The 22237-nt window shown below is 44.5% G+C and overlaps 1 protein-coding gene across 3 annotated transcripts in view; it reads left to right on the top strand.

The window, feature by feature from the left end:
- The first annotated feature begins 245 nt into the window (after positions 1 to 245).
- bcr (BCR activator of RhoGEF and GTPase) overlaps positions 246 to 22237 on the top strand; it is a 75178-nt gene continuing 53186 nt past the window's right edge. For 2 of the 3 annotated variants that reach the window (XM_069513156.1, XM_069513154.1), the window contains exon 1: positions 246 to 2675. In XM_069513156.1, the coding sequence (XP_069369257.1) occupies positions 1058 to 2675 (1618 nt within the window). In that variant the 5' untranslated portion in view covers positions 246 to 1057. The remainder of the gene's footprint in view (positions 2676 to 22237) is intronic. The other variant, XM_069513155.1, reaches the window with a different exon arrangement.

The raw sequence follows: 22237 nt of genomic DNA, 5'->3' as shown, positions 1-22237 counted from the left end.
GACATTCAGATTTTGTAGAGTATATGTTGCTGTTGGATGAGACGCACAATTTACGCACTACAGTGGATAATGAAAATGTCTGAATGTGATTAAATCAGTTAAAGTCCTTCTCTTAAATTAAGACTAATGAAGAAAATGAATGGCTGCGTTCAGGTGAGGGGGTGAGTCTGTCTCTTTAACCAGCAGACTCCCTGTCACTCTGGTCCCTCCCACTGCCTCGCAGCCCCTCTGGCCTGAGATGGGAGCGCACACAGCGGCACCATCACGGCCGAAGACGCTGGAGGAGCACCGAGGAGGAGAAACACCACCAGCACCGCTAACAGTGCCGTGGAGGAACATGGGATAATGGAACAAATCGTCCCCCTCGCACCGGCTCCCTCCTCCGCGTAAAACCCGCAACTCACATGTTGTCGTCCCTCCACGTTTTGCGCTTTTTCACGCGTCCTCCTTGAAGCGCTGCGGGTACAAAGGCGCCTTGGACCCGAGGAGGAGCAGCAGCGGCACCTGGGATTCATGGACACCATGGAGTGACGCCTCCACCTCCAACCTCACACTGAGACAGTGAGTAACCCAGGAGCGATTAAAAAACACTTTCACCTCTTTTTCATCCCCCCCTTCCCGAGATCCACATCACCCTGGTCACAAAGACACCAGCTGTCATTGTGGCTGAGAGATTTCCTTTTTTGATTTTCACTCCTCCTCTGAAAAGTGACCTTTTCTGGAATAATGCATGAGAAACACGAAGTTTGCTCCAGTTTTTTATTCCTCTCTCTGCGCAGCACGTTCCCAGTGACTGACCAGCCGGTTTCTCTTGTTCATGATGGGATGTATTGTTGCGCCCGCGCAGCTCACGACAAGTGTCAGCAATTAGACTGTGTGTTTGTGGACGGGTTACCTCGAGGCCTGCTCTGAACACTGCTCTGCTGCTGGAGCTGGACATTGTTGTTGGGAAGGAGTCGGTGTTGGAAAGGGACAATCTGAGCGTCCTTGGCGTCTTCCCTCCCTCCCTCCCTCCCCTTGAGACGGGGGTCGGTCACAGAAATACATTTGGAACAATATGGTGGAGCCAGTTGGATTCATGGAGGCGTGGAAAGCGCAATTCCCAGAGTCTGAGCCACCCAAGATGGAGCTGAGGTCAGTAGGGGGCATCGAGCAGGAGCTGGAGAGGTGCAAGGCGTCCATCAGGCGTCTGGAGCAGGAGGTGAACAAGGAGCGATTCCGCATGATCTACCTGCAGACCCTCCTGGCCAAAGAGAGGAAGAGCTACGACAAGCAGCGGTGGGGCTTCAGGAAGACGCCGCTGAACGAGGGGATGGACCCCGCAGCCACACAGGGGGCAGAGTCCCAGCAGCCACACATGCAGGAGACTGGTGGGGTCGGAGTAGGAGTTTGTGGTGGAGGGTATGGCTGCGGTGGTGGTGGTGGTGCCATCATGGACAGGACTCGCTTCCAGCCTCTTGGAGATGGCACAGGCAGAACCAAACCGAGACCCCCACCTGCCAGAAAGTCAGCCTCCCACGGAGACGGACTGGAGTCAGCGTTTGAGGTGCCGCAGCAAGTTGAGTCGACATCCTGCGACAACCTGGACGGCCTCTCGCCATCCAAGCAGAGAGGCGGCATCTCAGTCTCTCCCCGCAGGCCCACCCTTCCACCCCCAGACAAGGATCTGCCCTCTGACCCCAAGGACAAACTTGGGATGGGACTTGGTGTGGCGGCTCTGAGATCCAACTTTGAGAGGATCAAACGGGCCAACTCTCACTCTGCAGGTGATGTAGCTAAGGGTCAGGAGAAGCAGCTACCGCCTCCACCACCGCCATTTTACACTAACATGGAATTCCACCATGAGAGGGGTCTGGTGAGGGTCAATGACCGTGACGTCTCTGACAAGATCAGCTCCTTAGGCAGCCAGGCCATGCAGATGGAGAGAAAGAGATCTCTTCACTCCCTCCCAGGTAACCTGGCAACAGTAGCTGGGGAGCTCCGCGCCAGGCCAGTGTACAGAGGACGTTCCACCGAGAGCACCTGCGGCTATGACGCAGAATATGAAGATGGAGAGCCCAATCAGAGACATTCAGGGAGAGCCAACGGGGGAAAGCCTCCGCCCCCACCTTGGCAGCCCTCTGACTTCCAGGCCTACTCCAGTGTCTATGTTGGTGGGGTGATGATGGGCGAAGGTGGGGGTGGAGATGGTAGATCTGGAGGTGGTAGCGGAGTCACAATGAGAGACCACGGGGGAGGAGACGACCACCTCCTGACCTGGCCACGCCGATCCTACTCCCCAGGTAGTTTTGAGGATGTGGGTGGAGGCGGCGGCTACACGCCGGACTGCAGCTCCAACGAGAACCTGACATCCAGCGAGGAGGACTTCTCCTCTGGCCAGTCGAGTCACGTCTCACCCAGCCCCACCACGGCCTTCCGTCGGCCCTTCAGAGAGAAGAGCCGCTCGCCATCCCAGAACTCGCAGAATTCCCAGCACTCTTTGGACAGCAGCAGCCCGCCAACGCCGCAGTCCCAGAAGCGTCATCACCGACAGCAGGGAGGCCACGTGGTCATGTCTGAGGCCACTATTGTGAGTGTTCGCAAGACCGGTCAAATCTGGCCACCTGCTGCCCATCATGACCTCTTGCCCCACGGCAGAACATCCCACGACAACAGTTTCCATGGAGACCACCTAGGTGAGTGCTGCATCCCGTCTTTAATCTTTTACTGAGAGCAAGTGGGCTGGAGCACAAAGGACATTTCGGAGCCCACACAGAAACAGAGTGTGCCTCGTTTTGTGTGGAGGAAGGAAAAATTAATGAAAGCCTGAGTAGATGTTGGGATGAATGTAATTTAGGAATGATTTTAGGTTGATTCTTTTGCATTTTTAGCCTCTTCGCTTTAAAAACCACAAAAGCCAAATGTTCCAGTGACTGATTCTCTCTCTGTGTGTGTGTGTGTGTGTGTGTGTGTGTGTGTGTGTGTGTGTGTGTGTGTGTGTGTGTGTGTGTGTGTGTGTGTGTGTGTGTGTGTGTGTGTGTGTGTCCTTTGGAAGGCCTTGTGTGGGAGACAGATGAAAGATCCTCCTCTGCTTATTCCTGGAATGTCAGTCGGGTGGGTGAACAATAAATGCGGTCAGGTCGAGTGGAAGCTGCAGGTCTAGCTTTTCTCAGACAACCCCTGTGGCTCTGAGTGTGGAATTCAAATCACAGGTGGCCGTCTTCCTGTCCGTCTCAAGTTTGACAAAGCAGAAGACGTCCGCCTGAACCTCGAGCCAAAACTATTTACTTCCTTATATAACAGACCAGGACAAAGGAATGCCACTGTAATCTCTCCAAACAATTACCTGCACTGTCCCTAACTACTAAATTGCAGCCTTCCAGCCACCTGTAATAGAACAACAGCGACAGTATCAGATAGATGTGTGCAGCCTGGAGTTTAAGACATGGCCACTGGCTGCCCTGGCTGCCAGGCTCAATCACAACAACAGTGGAGTGTGTTGTGTTCAAGAACCACATTAGGAGGGCTTAGTTTACTGTAATTCCTCAGGAAAGTTTCCATTGTTGAGGCTTTGCCAGCTCACCAGAGCTAAAGCTGTGTATTGCTCGGGTATTTGACATCATTTTTTAGAGATGGAGTGTTTACCAAGATGTGGTTTGCAGTGGTAATGCACATTTTGGCGTGTTGTGTCTCTATGGGCTTTAGAAACACTTGAATTCAAATCATTGCTAAAGACCTACTTCTTCTCAATGTCTTTCATGATGTTATGATATTTAACGCTTTATTGCTTTTGTATTTGAAGCCCATTTGAGCACTTTGGCCAACTGTGGTTGTCTTAAACGTGCCATATAGATGAACTTTGATTTGACTTGACTTGGCTGTGGAAGTGAGTAGAAGTGTTTTAGTGGCCCTGCTATACTGTAACAGATTTGCTGCTGGCGCCCTGCTGGAGCAGACAGGCAGCAGGGTGCTGGCATCATACACCTGCTCTGGTGCCAGGATGAACTGGAAAGGAGGGAGGAGGAAGTCAGGAAGCGGAAAGGAGCAGAGAGAGAATTGGAGGATTAGGAGAAGGAACTCAAATATGAAAAAGGGGTGCAATCGATATGTTTTCACTCCTGCCTGTGAGACATTTGTACCTTTAAAATGAAGTCACAGCTAACGTGAGGCCTAATTTCCTCACTGTACTGTAGGTATTACTGTCACCATTCTGGGCAGCATTACTGTCTGCAACCTGAAACCGCTCATTGCCTAAATATCCGGAGCAGCGGAGCTCTGTGTGCATCTATAATTCATTTATTTGACACGGTGGCCCTGGTGGAATCAGCTAAAATGCTTTTTCCAGACGGGACACTGGTCAAAGTGCAGCATCTCATCCTGTCTGGAAAACCATCTCCTCTTTGCGGTGAATGCGAAAAGCCATCTTCCATTTTAATTACCATTCCCTTCCCCGGGAGGCAAACACCATCAGCAAACGCTAACATTCGTAGTGCTGTCAACAAATAAGATTGTGTGTTTGTGTGTGTGTATAGCAGCAGTGCCAGTCCCCAGGAAAATGGCTAGCTAATTCCCCAGCTGCTATGTTTAGGATTATCGCTGCACTGTCTGCTCTCTTTGTTTTAACATCTTTTCCACAACAATGAGCCCTGTGGGGAGCGAGGCGAGCCAGAAGAGCAGGGACGGAGATGGAGGATGGGGTTGGGGGGGTAGAGAGGGATGCACTTAGTGGGATAATCTGGAATTTGAGCATAAGAAGTAAAAATGTTCGACACCCTGCAGAGCGGGTCTTGTTTTGTAGTTGGGGTTTAAGCTGAGGGCAGATGGGTGCGATGCAGACAGTGAAGGTGATGATGATGATGAGTTGTTGTTTTGGTGTCCAGGTGGTTGGTGGTGTGTGTGTGTGTGTGTGCGCCAGCCGGAGGAGAGACAGACGAGGAATGAGGAGCCAAGAGTGTGTTTTTGCTGGGCGATCGAGGATGATGATGATAATAATGGAGAGTGGGTCGGTGTTGTGCGAGGAAGGCAGAGTGCAAGGCAGTGAGCTGTCGTTTCTCGCTTCACTGGTCAGGGATGCGGGGGCTGTGGAGAAGCACAGATGGGAAGAACTCTCCTGTTGCGTAACAGAAATGCACAGACGCACAAAGACACACACACATACACACGCACACACACACACACACACACACACACACACACACACACACACACACACACACACACACACACACACAATGCTTGATGTTTACTCGTATACCTGGAGGCTGCTTTACCTTCAGCAATAGGTGCGGGCGTATGAATACTCGCTTTCTAGCTGGAGATAGGACGTTGAGGCCGGGTGTAAGAAGGAACATGTTTCGAGCAGTTGTTGGCCAGAGTCTGAAGACGCCTCTAGAGGAGTCACACAATCTCCTCCCCTCTCCTCAGTGGGGTTTTCAGGATCAGATGTTTACCTACTGAGATTTTAAGGCCTTTTGTGACTGCGACAGAAGTACAGAATGACAAAATGAATGAAAGACTCAAATAAAGATGTCTCCAGTGACTTCAGTTGGAAAGCGGAGCTGCTCGGTGAGTTAAATCGAAACAGGTTTTGTAGGAGAGGAACCTTCAGCTGCCAACTTCTCGCTTTTGATGTAGATTGAAGAAACGCGAGCGCAGCGATGTTACGTCAAGTATTTGATCATTCACACTGAGACGACTGACAAGTCTGTTTCACATCACCTCCTGCAAGTAAACCTCTTAAACTGTGTAGAAATAAATTGTAGAACATGAAAATTGATTTTTTTAAAGAAGGGCAAAAGTTCACAGAGAATAAAACGAAATAGCAAAACAATCCAAATGTTGTTCACACACAGGTAGGTGGGAAAGGTGGGCGAAATATCAGATTTGTGGGGAAGCTAGATAAGGATATAATATGGATATGCTGTTTAATGGATAAAACTCATCCTCTGAAGCTTATAGGGATGTTAACAGAACTGCCCCGTGGCCACACACACCCTTAACCTGCTGAGAGTTGAGATCAGTCAGCTGAAGAAAGGCAGCTTTCACTACCTTCTGAATGGAATTGGGTGGCAACCGAAAATGCCAAAGTCTCTCCGTAATGCCGTTTCCATTGATTCATGTGAAGAGAAAACTGGTGAATACCTGTGGGTTTGCGTCTCAGAGGGCAGGGATGCCAGAGCAGGACAGGCCCGGGAAAGCCTCAATGGTTTTATTGTCTACGACCTCCACCTCCTTCAGCTGGGTCCCATCAGCAGCTCTAATTTTAGACAGGTACAAACTCCGGCACTCTCCGTCTGTCCTCCGTAGACCCAGGGCTATTTATCTCTTCTTCTCTATAAACCATATAAATGGGTACTTGGTCAAAACTTTTATGCTGAGGATATTGAAATCATAGTGAGCCATGATTATGACCATAAGTATGACGTTATTTTAAGTGGGCTATAAACACCTAGGTGCAATCACTAGCTAACAGAGCCAACTGGACAACATTAGCTAACATAGCTTGGTTAGCATAGACTGAGATTCCCCACTCATTTTAAACAATATGAATACTATACTAAATGCTGAACTATATTATACTACTATACACTGAAACACACATATTATTCCAGTTACATATATATATATATATATACACACAGTATATCAGTAAAATAATACTTAAGAAGGCCTAGCCAATTTAGCAAACATATTTCTCAAGTTTTGAGATTTTATCAATCACTTGTATGAAACTTTCGGGCATGTCCCAGAATATGGACTATTATATATCCCATCTGGTCTGGGAAGGCCTCAGGATCCCAGGAGAAGCTGAGAAATGTTGCTATGGAGAGGGATGTCTTGAATACCCTGCTTAGATTGCTGTCGCCATGACGACAGAAGAAGGTGGATGAATAGAGGATGGATGGATGGATGGACTAGTTTGAAAATAGCGAATTGTTGCTCAGACCTTTGGATGACGGACTTTATCCACACATACTTGGTGATGGAATTCCAAACGGCTCATGTAACCTGCTTCATATTGAAATACGTTGTTGAAACAATGGTTATATGCAACTTAAAAATCTAAAAACCAACATTTCATTCAACTATATTCAGCCCACTTTGAACCTGTGTGTCTTTTGCCCTGAAAAACTGCAAGTCAAAGCATGCTGGGAGGGCATGCGTGCATGTGTCACTGTATGTATTATAGCATGTGTCAGAGAAGAAAAAAAAACTGCTATCTAGATATATTTTAGCCATGAAGGAAATCATTGTCATAGAGTGTTTATTAGTGGAGGTGACGGTCTGCAGCAGTCTGTGAATATTGTCTTTCCCTCTGAGCCCTGTGTGCCCCTTGCTTCGAGTGATTCAGCATGTATTTCCATGTGTGTATATTTGTGCAGAGGATGAAGAGGAAGGATGGGTACAGCCCACGAGACACTGACACACATTTTGTCGTTGGTACCTCTGGCCACATGTTTTACAGTAGTCCAGTGTGGCACAATGACCCCATTTTCACACTGAGGGAGAGCGGGAGGAGGGTGTGTGTGTGTGTGTGACTGTAGCTCTTTAAAAAGGCTCCTTCATGCTGCACTGTTTGGCAGTGAAAGCCTGGGTTACCTCAGCCGGCTGCAGGCTCACAATCAGCCCCAAGTGGTGAAGAAGAGGTAAAAGGAGGAGAAAGAGGCAGAGTGGGGGGTCGTGTCTGTCTTTTTCTTGCCAGCTGGGCGCTCGGCTCAGCCTTTCACTGGGCTGGCGTAACCTGCATGGACGAATGACAAAACCTTATCTTTGTTCCTGGGATCAGTTATGGAGGAAGAAAAGTTCCTCTGAGGATGTGAAAAGCCTGTTTACTAATTTAGTAGTTGAGCTATTGTAATAACATCTCTAATATGTATGAGTTGGTCTTTCATAGTTCATGCTGTCCTTTAGTAGATGACTTTGTATCGTTGACTATAGTAGTTGACTGAGGTATAACAGAAAAAACTATGTAAAAGGCCCATCAGTGTCCTTATGAGGCCACATTTAAATTCACTTCATCAGGATTTTTATTTGGCTCTGCAAGATACAGCACTTATCTTAGTCATTTAAAGACTTTCACAGTATCCCTGAGGTCATGTTTCCCTTGTTTCAGCTGTAGAGGTCCAACCTGCCACAACCTGCTGGTCTGGCAGACCCAGAATCTCAAACTGTCTCTCTTTCTCTGGGTTTAAATTATGTTGTGTCCACTGTCCATTAGTTTGAGGCCTGGGGAGAGTTTTGGACACCGGGTGAATGGAAGCAGATTGGATGATCATTACTGGACCTTGCAGACAGACATGTAAACACAAATGCACATAAACACTCACAGCCCTCCAAAGGGTAAATTTACTCTTCCCTGCTTCTGTTTATTTCTTCTCCTCTTTTTGTGTGTGTGCTTGTATATTTCCTCTGCCAAGCACCCAGCCACAATCTTTCCTCTGGTGACCAACTGCTCTTGTTAAAATAAAACGACAAAAAAGAAAAAGAAGAAAAAAAACTGATGGAAAATCCCTTACATAAATTCTGGTGACTTGTTTCTCCCCGCCGCTGTTACTTTGAAGAGCGGCCATCTTGGCTCACTGCAGCACGGTCCTCTGAGTTCGCCGCAGTGCACGGAAACTGTGCTAGTTAGCGTCCACCGCTAACCACTCACCACAGGCCTTTGGCCCTGCAGTGGAAGTGCTTGCTGCTGTGTGTTCTCTGGTTTTCTACGTGTTCTAGGTTAGCTGCTCGGGTCGTTAATCACAGCCAGCTCTCCAAGGGACTGGGTTAAAGTTGGGGGGGTTGGAAAGAAAGACCTGGTTTCTGGTTAAGACCACAAGGAAATATGGCGTCGGTGATGATTAATGTCAGCCTGACACCACACGGCACTTGGGGCTGTGCAGAGCTGCATTCTGCTTTATCTGTCCAGATTCCCACACGCTCGTGTCCGGACATTGTTCACAGGAAGCATTACGCAAAGAGTTGTATGATGACTCCTCTGTCTAAAAAAAATTACTCAAATTTATGATAGAGTAAGGGTTGATCTGATACTAATGCATTTTAAAGACTTTCTGTAAGCTACTAGCTCTGTATGGAAGTGATCATCGTTACCATTGGTGTGTGGCCTATTGCTAGTGTTGTAATTGGCAACACTGGTGCCACCACACGACTTCTTGATTTCCCAGGAAAATAAAATTGCAGTTTTATCTGGGTGAAGCTAGTTATTTCAAAGACGTGGTATCAGATTGATAGTATTAGTGGCATTGCCGGTATTAGAACGTCTCTAGCAAAGATCTTGAATATACTATATGCAGAACATGCAGACAATAAAGACATTGTAAACTTGAGATGTAGAAAATAGGAGGCCATCACACTTGTTCCATCAAATTCAGTGACGTCTTAGTGAAAGCAAACAAGATTTTAAGGTGCAGTTTAGATTCAGGATGCTCAGCTAATAACACGATTTTCAACGTTTCCTCTTCGCGATTAACGTGAACTTGTAGGCTTGTGGCATGTATGTATAATTGAAAGCCTAGTGATATTTTTTCTGGATTAAAAGGCATCACAAACCTGTCTAGTCATGCAAACATCAACAAGCTTTAATCTCCACTCTTTCGTCTGGGAATTAGAAGCTGGCCAACAATCAGATTACCATTGGGTTTCTTTCCCTCCCCCTCACAGCTCACATCCAACTGCACTCATTACTGCACTAATGCATGATGTCCTATATATTACACATTAGGATTATCATCACTCAGGAGCTGGCACTGACATTTACGCGTTTGCACACGTGAGGATGACAAAACAAAGGGTTGATTGGACAAGATTAGCTTTGATTATTGTACTGCACTAAATTGAGTGGATAAAAAACAGGAAAATAACCATACAAATGCAGCTTTTTGATTCCTCCCCTTCTATCCATCTCACCTTACTTTCTCCTATCTTCCTTCTTTCTGCTTCCCCGTTCAACTGCCCCATTCTTCCAGCTGCTTCCAGTTTCATTTGCTTGCAGCCAATTAGAGGTGCATCACCTTTCCGTCTTTATTTCTGCGGGTTTTCCTCCAAGCGAGGGGAATAGATCAAAGTCCCAGCCCCCTTCCTCAAGCAGCCCCTCTCACTGTAATTGTCCAATAGGGGTTTAACCGACGAATGCCTATAAAACAACACAATCGATGCCAAATGTCTCCTTGTTACGGAACAGTGTTGAGCAGGTGCAGACTCGGCTGATTCTCTGAGAGTCTCTGCCATCTTTTTGTTTGTTCTCTTTCCCTCCAGCTATTCCTGCATGTCCGCATGCCTGTATTTCCTTCTCCTGTCCATCCATATGTTCGGCCTGCGCAGATGTAGTATTTGTGTGCGAGGACACGGAGAGTTAAAAGCTTATAATTCTTCAGAAAAATTGGTTTAGTTGACTTTAATGGAGTTAACCTCAGCTTACTGTCAGTGCGGAGGATTGCGGCTCACTGGGGGTTAAGCTGTATGTAGGATGTAGTGCTATTCTCTGTCCTTGACTTCATCAATGTCCTTGAAATCCTGTCTTCGGGCTAATATTGCAACACTAAATGTTAAATGGATTGTATTTCAATAGCCTGTTTTCTTATCAACTACTGCTTTACAGTACAAGCCACATTCACCCATTCACATGCCCACACAATCGGGCTAATTTGGGGTTCAATCTGAACTGAAGGAGCTGAGGATCAAACCATCGACCCTCTGGTTAGTGGATGACCCGTGCTACCTCCTGAGCTGTCCAAATAATCTTGCTCAAAATCCTATGAAATGAACTGAATTCCATAGAGTGAGATATCAAATACATCATCTATGCAAAATTCTGACAAATGTAATCACCTGTACTTTGAGATGTGATGATTTGTTCCAGAAACATTTATTAATAGATAATATACAATACTATAGATTAAAAGTTGTTAAAGAGATTTTATTGGTGATATATGTTAGTCAATTTAAAACATTAGTCTCCCCTAGATGTTTCTTGGCTTCTTGAAGAAAACCAGAGCTTTGTTGTGTGTCCATTCAACCCCAGTCAGTCATAGATTACAGACTAATGCTCAATAAAGACCTTGATGACAAAACATTTCCTAATTTAATACTTCGGAACTCGTAATATCCAGTATAGCTACTTCCTCTTATTTTATTTTGGTGCCTCCTCTGGGCTCATATACAGACTGTGGGCTCATCAAATCTCTCTCTATGTGTGTGTGTGTGTGTGTGTGTGTGTGTGTGTGTGTGTGTGTGTGTGTGTGTGTGTGTGTGTGTGTGTGTGTGTGTGTGTGTGTGTGTGTGTGTGTGTGTGTGTTTCACCTTCCTTCCTTCAGGCTCTTTGTTATTGGACTGTGTCTGCACTGGGCAGCAGGGATGGGTTGTTCAATAAATGGCAGTTGTTAAGGGCTGCACAGGCTTTTAAAGGTATAGGTGTGTGTGTGTGTGTGTACAGTATCTAGTATCTAGACATTATAACTAGTTAGCTGCTGAAAGAGGAAGCTATGCTATAAGAAACTCAAACTGGCTGCTGATCAGTGTTGCAGCTACCTCAGTCTGGAGGGGAAGAGAAAGAAAAGCTCTGTGATCCGAAGAGCGGAATCTGTAGAATTTGTTAGACGTCACCAGATGTAAAGAGAAGTTTAATTTCCTTTATGCTTCTTCCTCTGGCTCAGGCTCCTTTTTATTGTCTGTTATTTGTTGAGCCGCTTGTTGCAGAGGGACTGGATAACTGTAGGCTCCTGGGGAATATCAGATTTCATGTTGCAATGGGCCTCCCCTCCCCTTCCTCCTCTCTCCTCTCCCTGCATGCCCTTCGGTAACATCCCTCCTTCTGTGATATGTCTTTTATGTCACTTAATATCCTTTTCTCTATCCCCTGACCATTTCTCTCTCTCTCCCTCTTTCTCTTCCTGCCTCTTTCACTCAGCAGTGTTCAGCCTGCAGCGCACTGTACAATATAAAGGCTGATTTTAAGCCCAATTTGGCCATGACAACTGATTTTCAAGTTCATGAAGAGACGACACTTGTCTGGCAAAAAATATCAGACACGTCACAGCGTATGGTCTCTCTCTCCGTTATCTCTAGGATTTTAATTTGCTGCCTCTCAGCTCAGACACAATCATGATTATTGAAACGTGGATGCCGAGGGATGTGAATGGGAATTTGGCAATCTGCAAAAATCTGTCATTTAACCGTGAGATGCTGGGGCCTTTTCACGCTCAGTCGGAATTTTAAAAGCCTTTTGTCCGCAGCTGCATTGTCCCGCTCTGTCTTTCTGTCTCAGTCCATTGTTGGCTCTCTTTTCTTCTGACAGGCGGCAGAATCCAAGCCAGCAGCTCTTGGCCTGATTCTCCTCCTACGTACCTTCCCGGGAGCAAAAACGGAGATGAGAATTTCAACTCTCATTGCTTTTTCCAGTTCAACCTGTAGCCTCTAGCCAAGGGCTTAAAACACACGTTTTTTTAAAGCGGAAAAATAATTTGCACAACTTTTACATGTAGCAGAGGCTCAACACAGCTTAAGAACCACTCAGAGTTATGAGGTTTTCTGGTTAGGCCTGAAATCTCTAAGTCTTAAACAGAAACCTTGTGCAAACAGCCCTGACTGTAAGAGAACAAAGCTATACTGAAGGTGTGTGATGTTTGCTGTGGGCTGATGTGAGCACATGTTTGCGTTATTAGCACATTAAAAAAAAAAGACCAGGAGCACCAGTAATGAACATTTAACACTCAACAAAACAAACTCACCAGCTGACTTTACTCTATATATTCTTTACTCTATAAAAAAGCGATAAAGCTGTTGTGTAAATGTAGGAGGAAGAGAATATAAAGTGATTCCACATGTGCTTCTTATATGGTGGGATTTCCTTCCTTTGTGGTGTCCGCATGGTCCAAAGAGTCACAACTACCTACGATCTGCCTACTAATTCCTACTAATACTTAACTTTGAATAAACAGGTGAACAGCCCTTTGTGCGGCAGCGGTGACGCAGCCTCAGGCATCGATTGACCGAGTCCTGCAGCCAACCTTTCCCTGCTGTGGCTCAATTACTGCAGGTTACATTTCTAGTTTTAGAAAGAATGCTACAACCACTAGTTTAAAGATGCTGTATTTCTGTTATCTCCCTCTTTCTCTCATTCTTTGTCAGCTCTTTTCTCCTTCTCTCGCTCTGTTTTCTTTCTCCAGTGTTCCAGTTAGACATTTCTTCCTGTGTCACTGTTGCTGCAGCTCTCTCTCTCTCATTTGGCCCATTTTACAGACCTATAAATGGCAGAGCACGCTCAGAGCAAAGTGGCAGCGATTGGCTTGAAGTGACAACCCAAGAAGTATTTTCTCTTGTCACATCTGTGAGGACGACGCACAGTAGCTTGCCATGTTGAATGCGTGTCCCAACAGCATGAAGCCTGAGGAAGATTTTTCGACATTAAGTCCCAAACTCTAGCCTCATTCCTTATGCACACGTGTTTGAATAATGTCGACATTTCCCTAATTACCTCTAAATACTGTGCGTCTCTGTTTGACATCACTTCTCCAGCTCTGCCTCTCCTACACAAACACTGAAAATGCAGATATGGATATTTATGAGTAAACTTAGCATCTCATACACATGCAGAACTGAATATGTACCCACTAATTGACTGTTGAATTTAGATAAAAGGGCACGTTTGCCCGCTTTGCACACACCACTCTGCCTCCCCATCTAATCCCTTTCTCTGTCATTCATTAACGATGCTGCGGCCCACTTGTTGCCAAACTGGAGACTGACTGTCTTGACACAGGGTGTCATATTTCCCCACTCAAATGAACGCACTCACACAAACATGCACATGCAGGTACGCACAGTTACACACAACCTATGTGATGTGTAAACCGATATCGGTATAGACTGATGGTATCGTGGAGGCGTGTGTAGTAAGCTGAGAGATGCTGACTTCCTCCCCCAGCGGTGCTCAGCAGGATGATCGAACATGTGTAAGGCTGCAAGTTGTGATTATCATCATCACTTCATCTGTGCATTTATCATTTAATCTATACAATGTTAAACAATTGTGAAAAAAATTACTTCAACAGCCCAAGAGCTAATTATTTTAATGTGGTTTACATATTCTTGACTTTTTTGCATGAATAAATAACTGAAACTATTGATAATTGATGGACAAATATCTAAATCGTTCAGTTGACTAATGATCAAACTCTCTTCGTGCACATTATCATGCATAAATCCAGAATTTCCCCAAAAGCAGTCTGGATTTTACGCTCAGTAAATCCTCTAACTTTTACACGGAGTGTCGTCATGTCGCGCACACAGGGAAATATTCACTGGTAGATCTGTTGATCAGACACCGTCTGAGTTGATAAATTTAAGTTCTTACTTATGGGCTGAGTATTTTCTTATCTATGAACCATTTTTTAAAACCTTTCCTTCTTTTCCGCTGCACTTCCAACGCCAGCTCTTTACAGATTTTAAATCAAGAAATTATGAATAATGAATTAAAGCTTAATTCAACTAAAGAGTTCCGATGCATCACAAATAGAGTCATTGTCAAAGTATAGAATCTCACTCTGTTCTTCCATGAGCAGCTTCTTATGTGAACATGTTATGAAATGGGATGTTTACCATGCAAACACAGGATCCTGTTCCTCCACATGGTGACATAAGGATTTGTCATTTACCTCAGAAGAGCAAGAAAATCTGCAGCATGATGAGTCTAAACACTGGAAAAAAAAAGTCCTGCTGCTACTTTCATGGGTCACATAATCACAAATATGTGAAACCCAGGTCTGACTAATTGTGACTTTCACACCCCTGCAATACTCTGCTTTATTTATAATTGTATTTAGAGTGCTATATTTAAATTCTCTCACAGTGTTGAGCATTATGATTGACTATCCTACATTATTTGGTCTTTTTACAGCCACACAGAGACTGAGTGGACGTCAAACTGCAAATAGTCTTGTGTGGAACTACTCCACTCCAGAGAGAGTCACGTACAAGAGATGATGACCAGTATTCACAGCCGTGTAAACAACACAACAGTGGGTGGGGCTATAAGCTCCGTCACATGGTTCAGTCTGTCACATGTAATTTAGGTTATTCACTTATCACGTGGAACAGAAGCAAATATATAATTGACTATAAGCCTGAATAAATCTGTTTTTTAAATTATGCCCCGGCACAGACCGGCAATCCTGCTTTTTTCAGTTGAACCCTCTTGTAGCGTGACAAAGCCTTGATTGACTCTCATGTGTTATTTTCTGATTAGATTTAATTTTGAGTCTCTGTTTGGATGTGTGAAATGATGGAAAAGGGTTTTTCATCTCGTCTTTTTTTCATTTGAGGACAGTTTCTGATTCTCACAGGATATCTGCAGTGTAGAATGCGGCTGGGTTCACAATTTTCTGTCTGAACCCGACCGAGTCTAACTAAACTCAGACTCCACTCTGGCATCCACACTCTACCACATTGAGATATTCTGTTGTCTCAGTTCAAGACATTTAACCTGCAACATTTTGTAAGACTGTCCAGTCAGTGTGTGACCTGACATCTGAAGAGAGCAGCACATTCTCTATTTAAATCTCCTCAGAGGAATGAAGAGCAGCCGCAGTGCTACGACTCATGATTGACACGGTTTCGTCCCCGCCCCTCTCTCAGCAGAGGATTGGACGATGGCCAGAGGACAAGGTGTCTCAAGGTATCCCTGTGTCACCAAAGACGGCGTAACACACACTCACACACACGCCACAGAAAACATCACACCCAGCACTATTTACTCCACACACACTTCCTCCTGCTTCAGGCCTTGTCATGGGATCCTGCTGTAAATGCAGAGAAAGAGAATACTTCTCTTCACTTGTGTTCTCTATCAGCGCAAAAAGAGTAAACAATAGATTTGCCCCGACATCAGAGGAGATGCTGTTTTTGCTGTTTGAAAGCTGCTTCTCTCACTTTGCTCTGTGTTATAGGCCACAGAGGGACGCCACTCCCTGCTGTTAATGTTGGTAGAAGTGTGTGTGTGTGTGTGTGTGTGTGTGTGTGTGTGTGTGTGTGTGTGTGTGTGTGTGTGTGTGTGTGTGTGTGTGTGTGTGTGTGTGTGTGTGTGTGTGTTGCTAGTCTTTCCTTGAGGGTGTGAACAGAGGATTTATAAGAGGACCTGTGGTGCCCACAGTCTGCTCCACGGCAGACGAGAGTGAAATAATTTCATTATTCAGAGATATTCATAAATCTATTGATTACTTAAGTGGATCCATGCTGAGGTCGCTCATCAGAAGACCTCTATAAATCTTTCAGCAGAAGATGGCTGAATCCCTCAGAGGGATATCCTGATGCTGCAGTATGGCAGCCATGTTGCAGCTCCAGTGTTGCAGCTCTTTAACGAAACAGCAGAGCAAGTAAAGCCAGAAAGAAATAGATTTGTGTTGGCCAGTGCTGATTCCAACATCAGGGAATAAAGAATATATATCAGCAAAAATCCTAAACTGTCGTTATCAAATCCTTATGTCAAAGAAATAACTTGAAATTGAATATGTTATAGTTTAACCATATAAATAACTATAAATAAAAAGAAAACACAATTTCAACCAGATATAGACGCGATTAAAGTCAGTAAAAACGTGTTTTATTATGCACATCTTCCATGTATTGTTTATTCTGTAAAATAATAGTTCTCGAATCAGTAAATGTTTCAAATGTAAATATTTAGTTTTTCATATATTTGAAAAAAGCATCCAGCCACAAAGAGGAGGCGCCCACAGAACCAAGCAGATGTGTGGACCCTGTGAGGACTCTTGTGGGAAACTTCCAGTGTTTTTTACGCTTGACATAATTAGCTGTAATAAATTGAATCATCCTGCCAGGTTAGCAATGGCTTCAGTGAAAAAACCCAATGCACGCTCACAGAGTCAGATTCACCTCTGGCAGATGCATGGAAGCATCTTCAAGGCCTCAGTTGTTCCACTGAGGGGAACAGATGTGTTGTTTTTATTGAAGGGTGTGTGTATTTGGGTGAGAACTCAAGTGAGAGTTTTTAAGTGTGTGCAAATGTGTGTGTGCATGTTCCTGAAGCTCTCCAAAAGCTGCATGCAGCTGGGTCGCTGCTGAAATCACAGAGGTGTCTCCCTGTCTCTCACTGTCTGTGGAAACTGGAGCCTTGTGACTGATAATTATAAACCTTGACGCGGTTACGCTCTTAAAAGTCCAGGACACAGTGCGGCCTCTTGTCTTTCCTGGAGACCCAAATAAGTCACAGTCAGAAGGAAGTTAGCATCTTCAGCTGCTGTGATGTGATGACGCTGCAACGTGTTACGAGAGGTATTTAAATCAAATCCTTCACATTTGGTTGGATTGCTGAAAATAACGCTCCAGAGCTTTAGCGAGATGTAGTTCAGCCTCCACCCACACCCCCCTCAACCCAAACAGGGATGAGTGGAAAAATGAATAAATTAGACTTTAAGCACATTCTTCGGAAACATAAACAAGGTTTGAGCCGACTGACGTTCAAACCTCCTGCTATGACACTGCACTGCCAGCCACTGCCACACGAAAACTGGTCCTGTGTTTTCAGCAAATTTTCCCAGAATGATTTCATAAAAATTGTCAGTTCAGCTGTAAATTACCAGGCTTACGTAGTTTGGTTTCAGCCCAGAAAGGCCTTTGCTAAAAATTTGAGTAAATATCAGCAAATTTTTTTATTAAATCCAGAGTCTTCAGGAAATTGGCTGTAAAATAAGGGACATACAGAATACAGTGTTGTTGAAATGACATTACTATTAGGACAAAGACAGAGCGGTCTAACTTTGTTTGTGTGTGAAAGGGTGCACGTCAGAGGAAGAGAATGCTTCCATCGACCCCCAGTCAATGCTGTATGCCCTGCTGTCAGTCAGTCTGATAAAAGGCCCGTTAAAGAAAAGCAGTGATGGTGGATTGTGTGTCAACGGCAAAATGTGTCATTTGTGTGTTTGAAGCTCTCCATTGTTACTCAGTACATGATACACACACACACACACACATGTACACTGACAAAACATGCTGGAAACCAGTGCGATGCCTCTGACGTGTTGAGAGTTAAGTGCAAATCAGCCTGGCTCCATCTTGGCTCAAGTTTGAAACTAAAGTGGCTTGTTTCCAGAAATACTGCGGGAGAATTACATCCCTTCTCTGTCGGCTGCAGCGCTGATCATAGTTACTAAATCTCTGCTCCCCGTGACTGTGTGTGTTAAAGGCTGCGAGATGATTTGTGGGAGACGTCTTCACAGCGCGTCTGAGAAATGCTCTGTGATATAAAAAAATTGGCCTGAAGCGTATTCGAATAGTTGCAGCCGAGATTATGTTTTATGTCACGTTAATGTATTGTACTGTTTTTTTTATTTGGCTGAAATAGACCAATTTAAAAAGCACCGTCACTTGGAACAGACGATAATACATGGACATTTTTTCCGAGTTACTTTCTCTGCCTCCTACCTGGAAGCTTCTCTGTATTTATTCTTTATATTTCTCTCTGTCACTGTGCTTTTAAAATTCATGTCCCAGTTGAGGCTCTTATGTAAGTGAATTAGCTGGAGATGTAGCGTTTCATTTTTCATGTGCTGAGTCGGTGATCACAGACGAGCTGGCTTATGTCTCCTCTCTCCAGCAGAGCAGAAAGATTTCATCATGATTCTGCCGTGAATCTGCAAACTGTATTTCCGTTTGTCTCTTGCTCCCTATTGGGTTTGAATCTATTTCTAAAGATAAAGATGGATCTCTTTTAGTGAAGCTGCTTTCAGACATGCACTTAAATCTGGACATTTTCCTGAAATTTCCCAGAGTATGTGAGAACGCAAATGTCAGAGTCAGCTGCGTCGGACGTTTTCCAGAAGGTCAGAAATTCACAGCGATCAAGTGGGTGTGTTGATGATGACGGACGCTAAACTGGAAGAATACAAATAGAGCTTTTGGTGATAAGGGCAGACACTGGAAAACAAAAACACGGGATTTCCGCAGCAGAATTTATACGTCATGTCCTGCCTCCTGCTGCTTTGCCAAGGTAGCACCCATCGCCTGGATGTTTCTGACATTTTCAGGTTCATGTGAACGCTTCTGACCTGGAAGATCTCCTGCTGTGTTCTACATATGTGAAATGGCGAACCCTCTCAGTACATTTTCTATCTGAAAGCAGCTTAACACACACTGACGTCATGTTTTCCTTCTTTCACAATGGTCTATGTTCTATATTTAGTTTTGAGTGAAGAGTGATGTTGTCATCCTATCATTTGACCAGGATCATTCACAGAAACTGTGATTCATTCAGGTGTGTGTGTGTGTGTGTGTGTGTGTGTGTGTGTGTGTGTGTGTGTGTGTGTGTGTGTGTGTGTGTGTGTGTGTGTGTTAAGGCACAGGACATGAGAAGACATGTTAGAGGTATTGCAGAAGGTCTGAAGGACAAAATACTTTAAGGAGCACTTATAAGAATGTCACTTCTGGAACATATCAATCCATCAGAGTAAATGTTAAAAGCTTTAGAGGTTAAAGTGAATATAATCGTGGCCACATCCAGGTTAAAGTGTTTTATTCAGCTGGAGAGATGGGTATTGACGCTGGGCCACTTTCTGTTGCCATTTTCGTTCCAAGGCCAGACCTATGGGGAGAAAGAGTGCCAGCAAAAATCCATTATCTCTCCAAAAAAAAATGCCATCTCACTGCTTCGACTTATTTTTAACTGACTCAGATGTGGAAGCAGGGAGAAATGTGAGTGGAGATGATGAGCAGAAATTATTCAAGGCATCTTTGGCAAGAAAAGATTTTAAAAATAAAATATGACTGAAACAAACTCTGACTTTAAAAGAAATCCCGACCACGTTTGCAGAATAACAGTGTGTATGATGGCAATAAAAGCAAAATTAGCTGTGACTGAAACATTGTCTTTATATATTATCACCTGGTGAATCGACACAGTGAAGTATTCATGAAGTTCTTATCACAACGGTATTTGTTCAGGTTTTAATCAGTAATTAAATGCTATGATAACAAGCTGAAACGAGATGATTGGTTAAGCGAGGGACTGTGCCACCCTGGCTCCATCCCCGATCGCTACAGTGCAGACTCCAGGCTACAAAAGCGAGAGGTGGCAGTTTCCATATGTAGGATATTGTGGCTTATCACGTCCATCTTTATTTACATCCTATGATAAAAAGATGCTGACTGGTTATTTGTCACTCATCAAGACCCCCTTTCACACAAGTAAAGGTAGTTAGACAATCTAGTAGTTGTCCACAAGTAGATCCCTGTGCAGCTTGGTAGTAAATCAGTGGTCTACTCTCTGTGTTTTGTTTTGTTTGGACTCTGAAATGTATTTGTAAATCTTGATGAGTCTGCCGCTGCTTGCTGCAATACAGTGGTGAGTGCAAAGTTAGCATGACCCATAACCAGAGGAGCCACAGTTATGAGAATGAACTGAAAAATACCACACGGACACTTTTCCACCGCTTCGGTCAATCTCAATTTATTTTCTATTTTCTAAGTGTCCCGTGGAGTCATCACTCTGTTTAATTAGTGAACCACAAGCATTTATTTTAATGTCTCTGCTTTCAAATGGTTTTAAAGTAAAATGCAGGCGTTTTTTTTTCTGCAGGAAAATAACATGTTAGCATGACATCATTCTGAGGATTTAATGACTTTCATAGAGGTAACGACTTCTGTCTTTTGAAGAAAGCTAACAACATTAGAGTCTGGCCCATGTTGCAGCATTAATGTGGATAGTTTTATACGGCTGTTTATTTGTGGTGGAGGCTGGACGACAGCAGAGATGTAGCTGTATTTTACTTATATATTGACACTGATGTCACAGTCGCTCTGTATGTCTGCACAAGGCGTATTCATGGGTGTTGGGCTGGAACATGTGACTGATAGGACAACAAGGGCTGGGATGTTACATATTAACGTGTGTGATTGTGCATGACTTCATCTGTGTTCACAGGAATTAGAAGAAGTCTATTTTCAATATGACAGTGTCATTTCAAGGCGTGGAACATCAGCTGACACAGAGGAAAAAAGGGCAAAGACGATTTTTAAATAAACTCACCAGGTGAGTAATGAAGAAATGGCTCGAAGCCATACGAGCGACCGGCACAAGAACTGTGGAGTATTTTCAGGCTGGGACACACAACGAGAGCACAGTTAATTTTGCTCTGGAGGCAAAGCCCCTTTTCAAGCATATGTGAGACATGTGCCCTTTTGGTGATTCACATGAAACAAGCCTGGGTCCCATATGGCTGTTAAAGACAATCTGGATAATGCAGGTACTAATTTGGGTCTTAGTCACATCTGTTGGAGAGCAGTGGCGGCTCTTTTCATACTGCTCATAATAGTTAGTTGCACTCTGACGTGTCCCCTTCAAAGTGCCGTTGTATGGGGTCCAAGAGAACTGAAGTTTCCCCGTCTCAGAGAGAGAAATTGCAGCTGGATCTTTAGCTAATCTTTATCCTCCTCCATGTTAGCAGATGGGACATGGGCCAAGCTGAAAAGACGAACTTAATGTCATTTTAGCCACGTCTTAGGCTAAGATTTCATGTGTTTGACAAGTTTGGTTTTAATTAGTTGTTTGATACTAAAATGATAAAGCACGTGGGTCTGTGGGACGTCAATACTGCAGCTCCACACCTCGATCACCACGACGCAAACTCTGGCTCCGTCAGAAAACGAAAAATGGAGTGGAGACACGTCGTCTATATGAGCTCAGACAACAACAGAGTGGACGTTTTAGTGTATGTGTGTGTATGGTTGTGTTGGTGTGTGGCCATGTGTGATAAAAGAGACTTTGTGGGCAGCAGACAGGTTGTCAGGGCCCCCCCGAAATCACTGTGAGACCTGTGTGCCATGTTATTGATGACTTCAATTAGAGGCTGGATCACCCTGAGAGGGTCCTCACACCCTGCCTCACCCGTTTATTATTCCTGCACACCATCTTTCTCTCAGGGGTAACACCACCATCAGGCTGCACTGATAAAAAATTTTGCTGCGGAGGCAGAAAAAGACTGTGAGAAGAAATATACACGATACAAAATTTGGTGGGATATTTTATGGCTGAAACTATTAACTGATCAATCAAAACAATGATCAGTAAATTGGCCAATAATGGAGAATGATCATCAGTTGCAGTTGACGATCAATTGCTGTTGTAGATCGACTGATGCCGCGGTGATCGTCGAGCTGTAGAAGGTCGACAGGGCACATCTGACATAGATTCAGAGATACAGTGAGAGGTGAAGAAGAACTGAAGCACATGCTGCTTTCCCACGCCCCT

The sequence above is a fragment of the Paralichthys olivaceus genome, chromosome 18 (genome assembly GCF_024713975.1).
Source record: "Paralichthys olivaceus isolate ysfri-2021 chromosome 18, ASM2471397v2, whole genome shotgun sequence".
NCBI lineage: Eukaryota > Metazoa > Chordata > Actinopteri > Pleuronectiformes > Paralichthyidae > Paralichthys > Paralichthys olivaceus.
The sequence above is the reverse complement of the archived record's forward strand: the minus strand, read 5'-3'. Positions and strand labels throughout refer to the sequence as shown.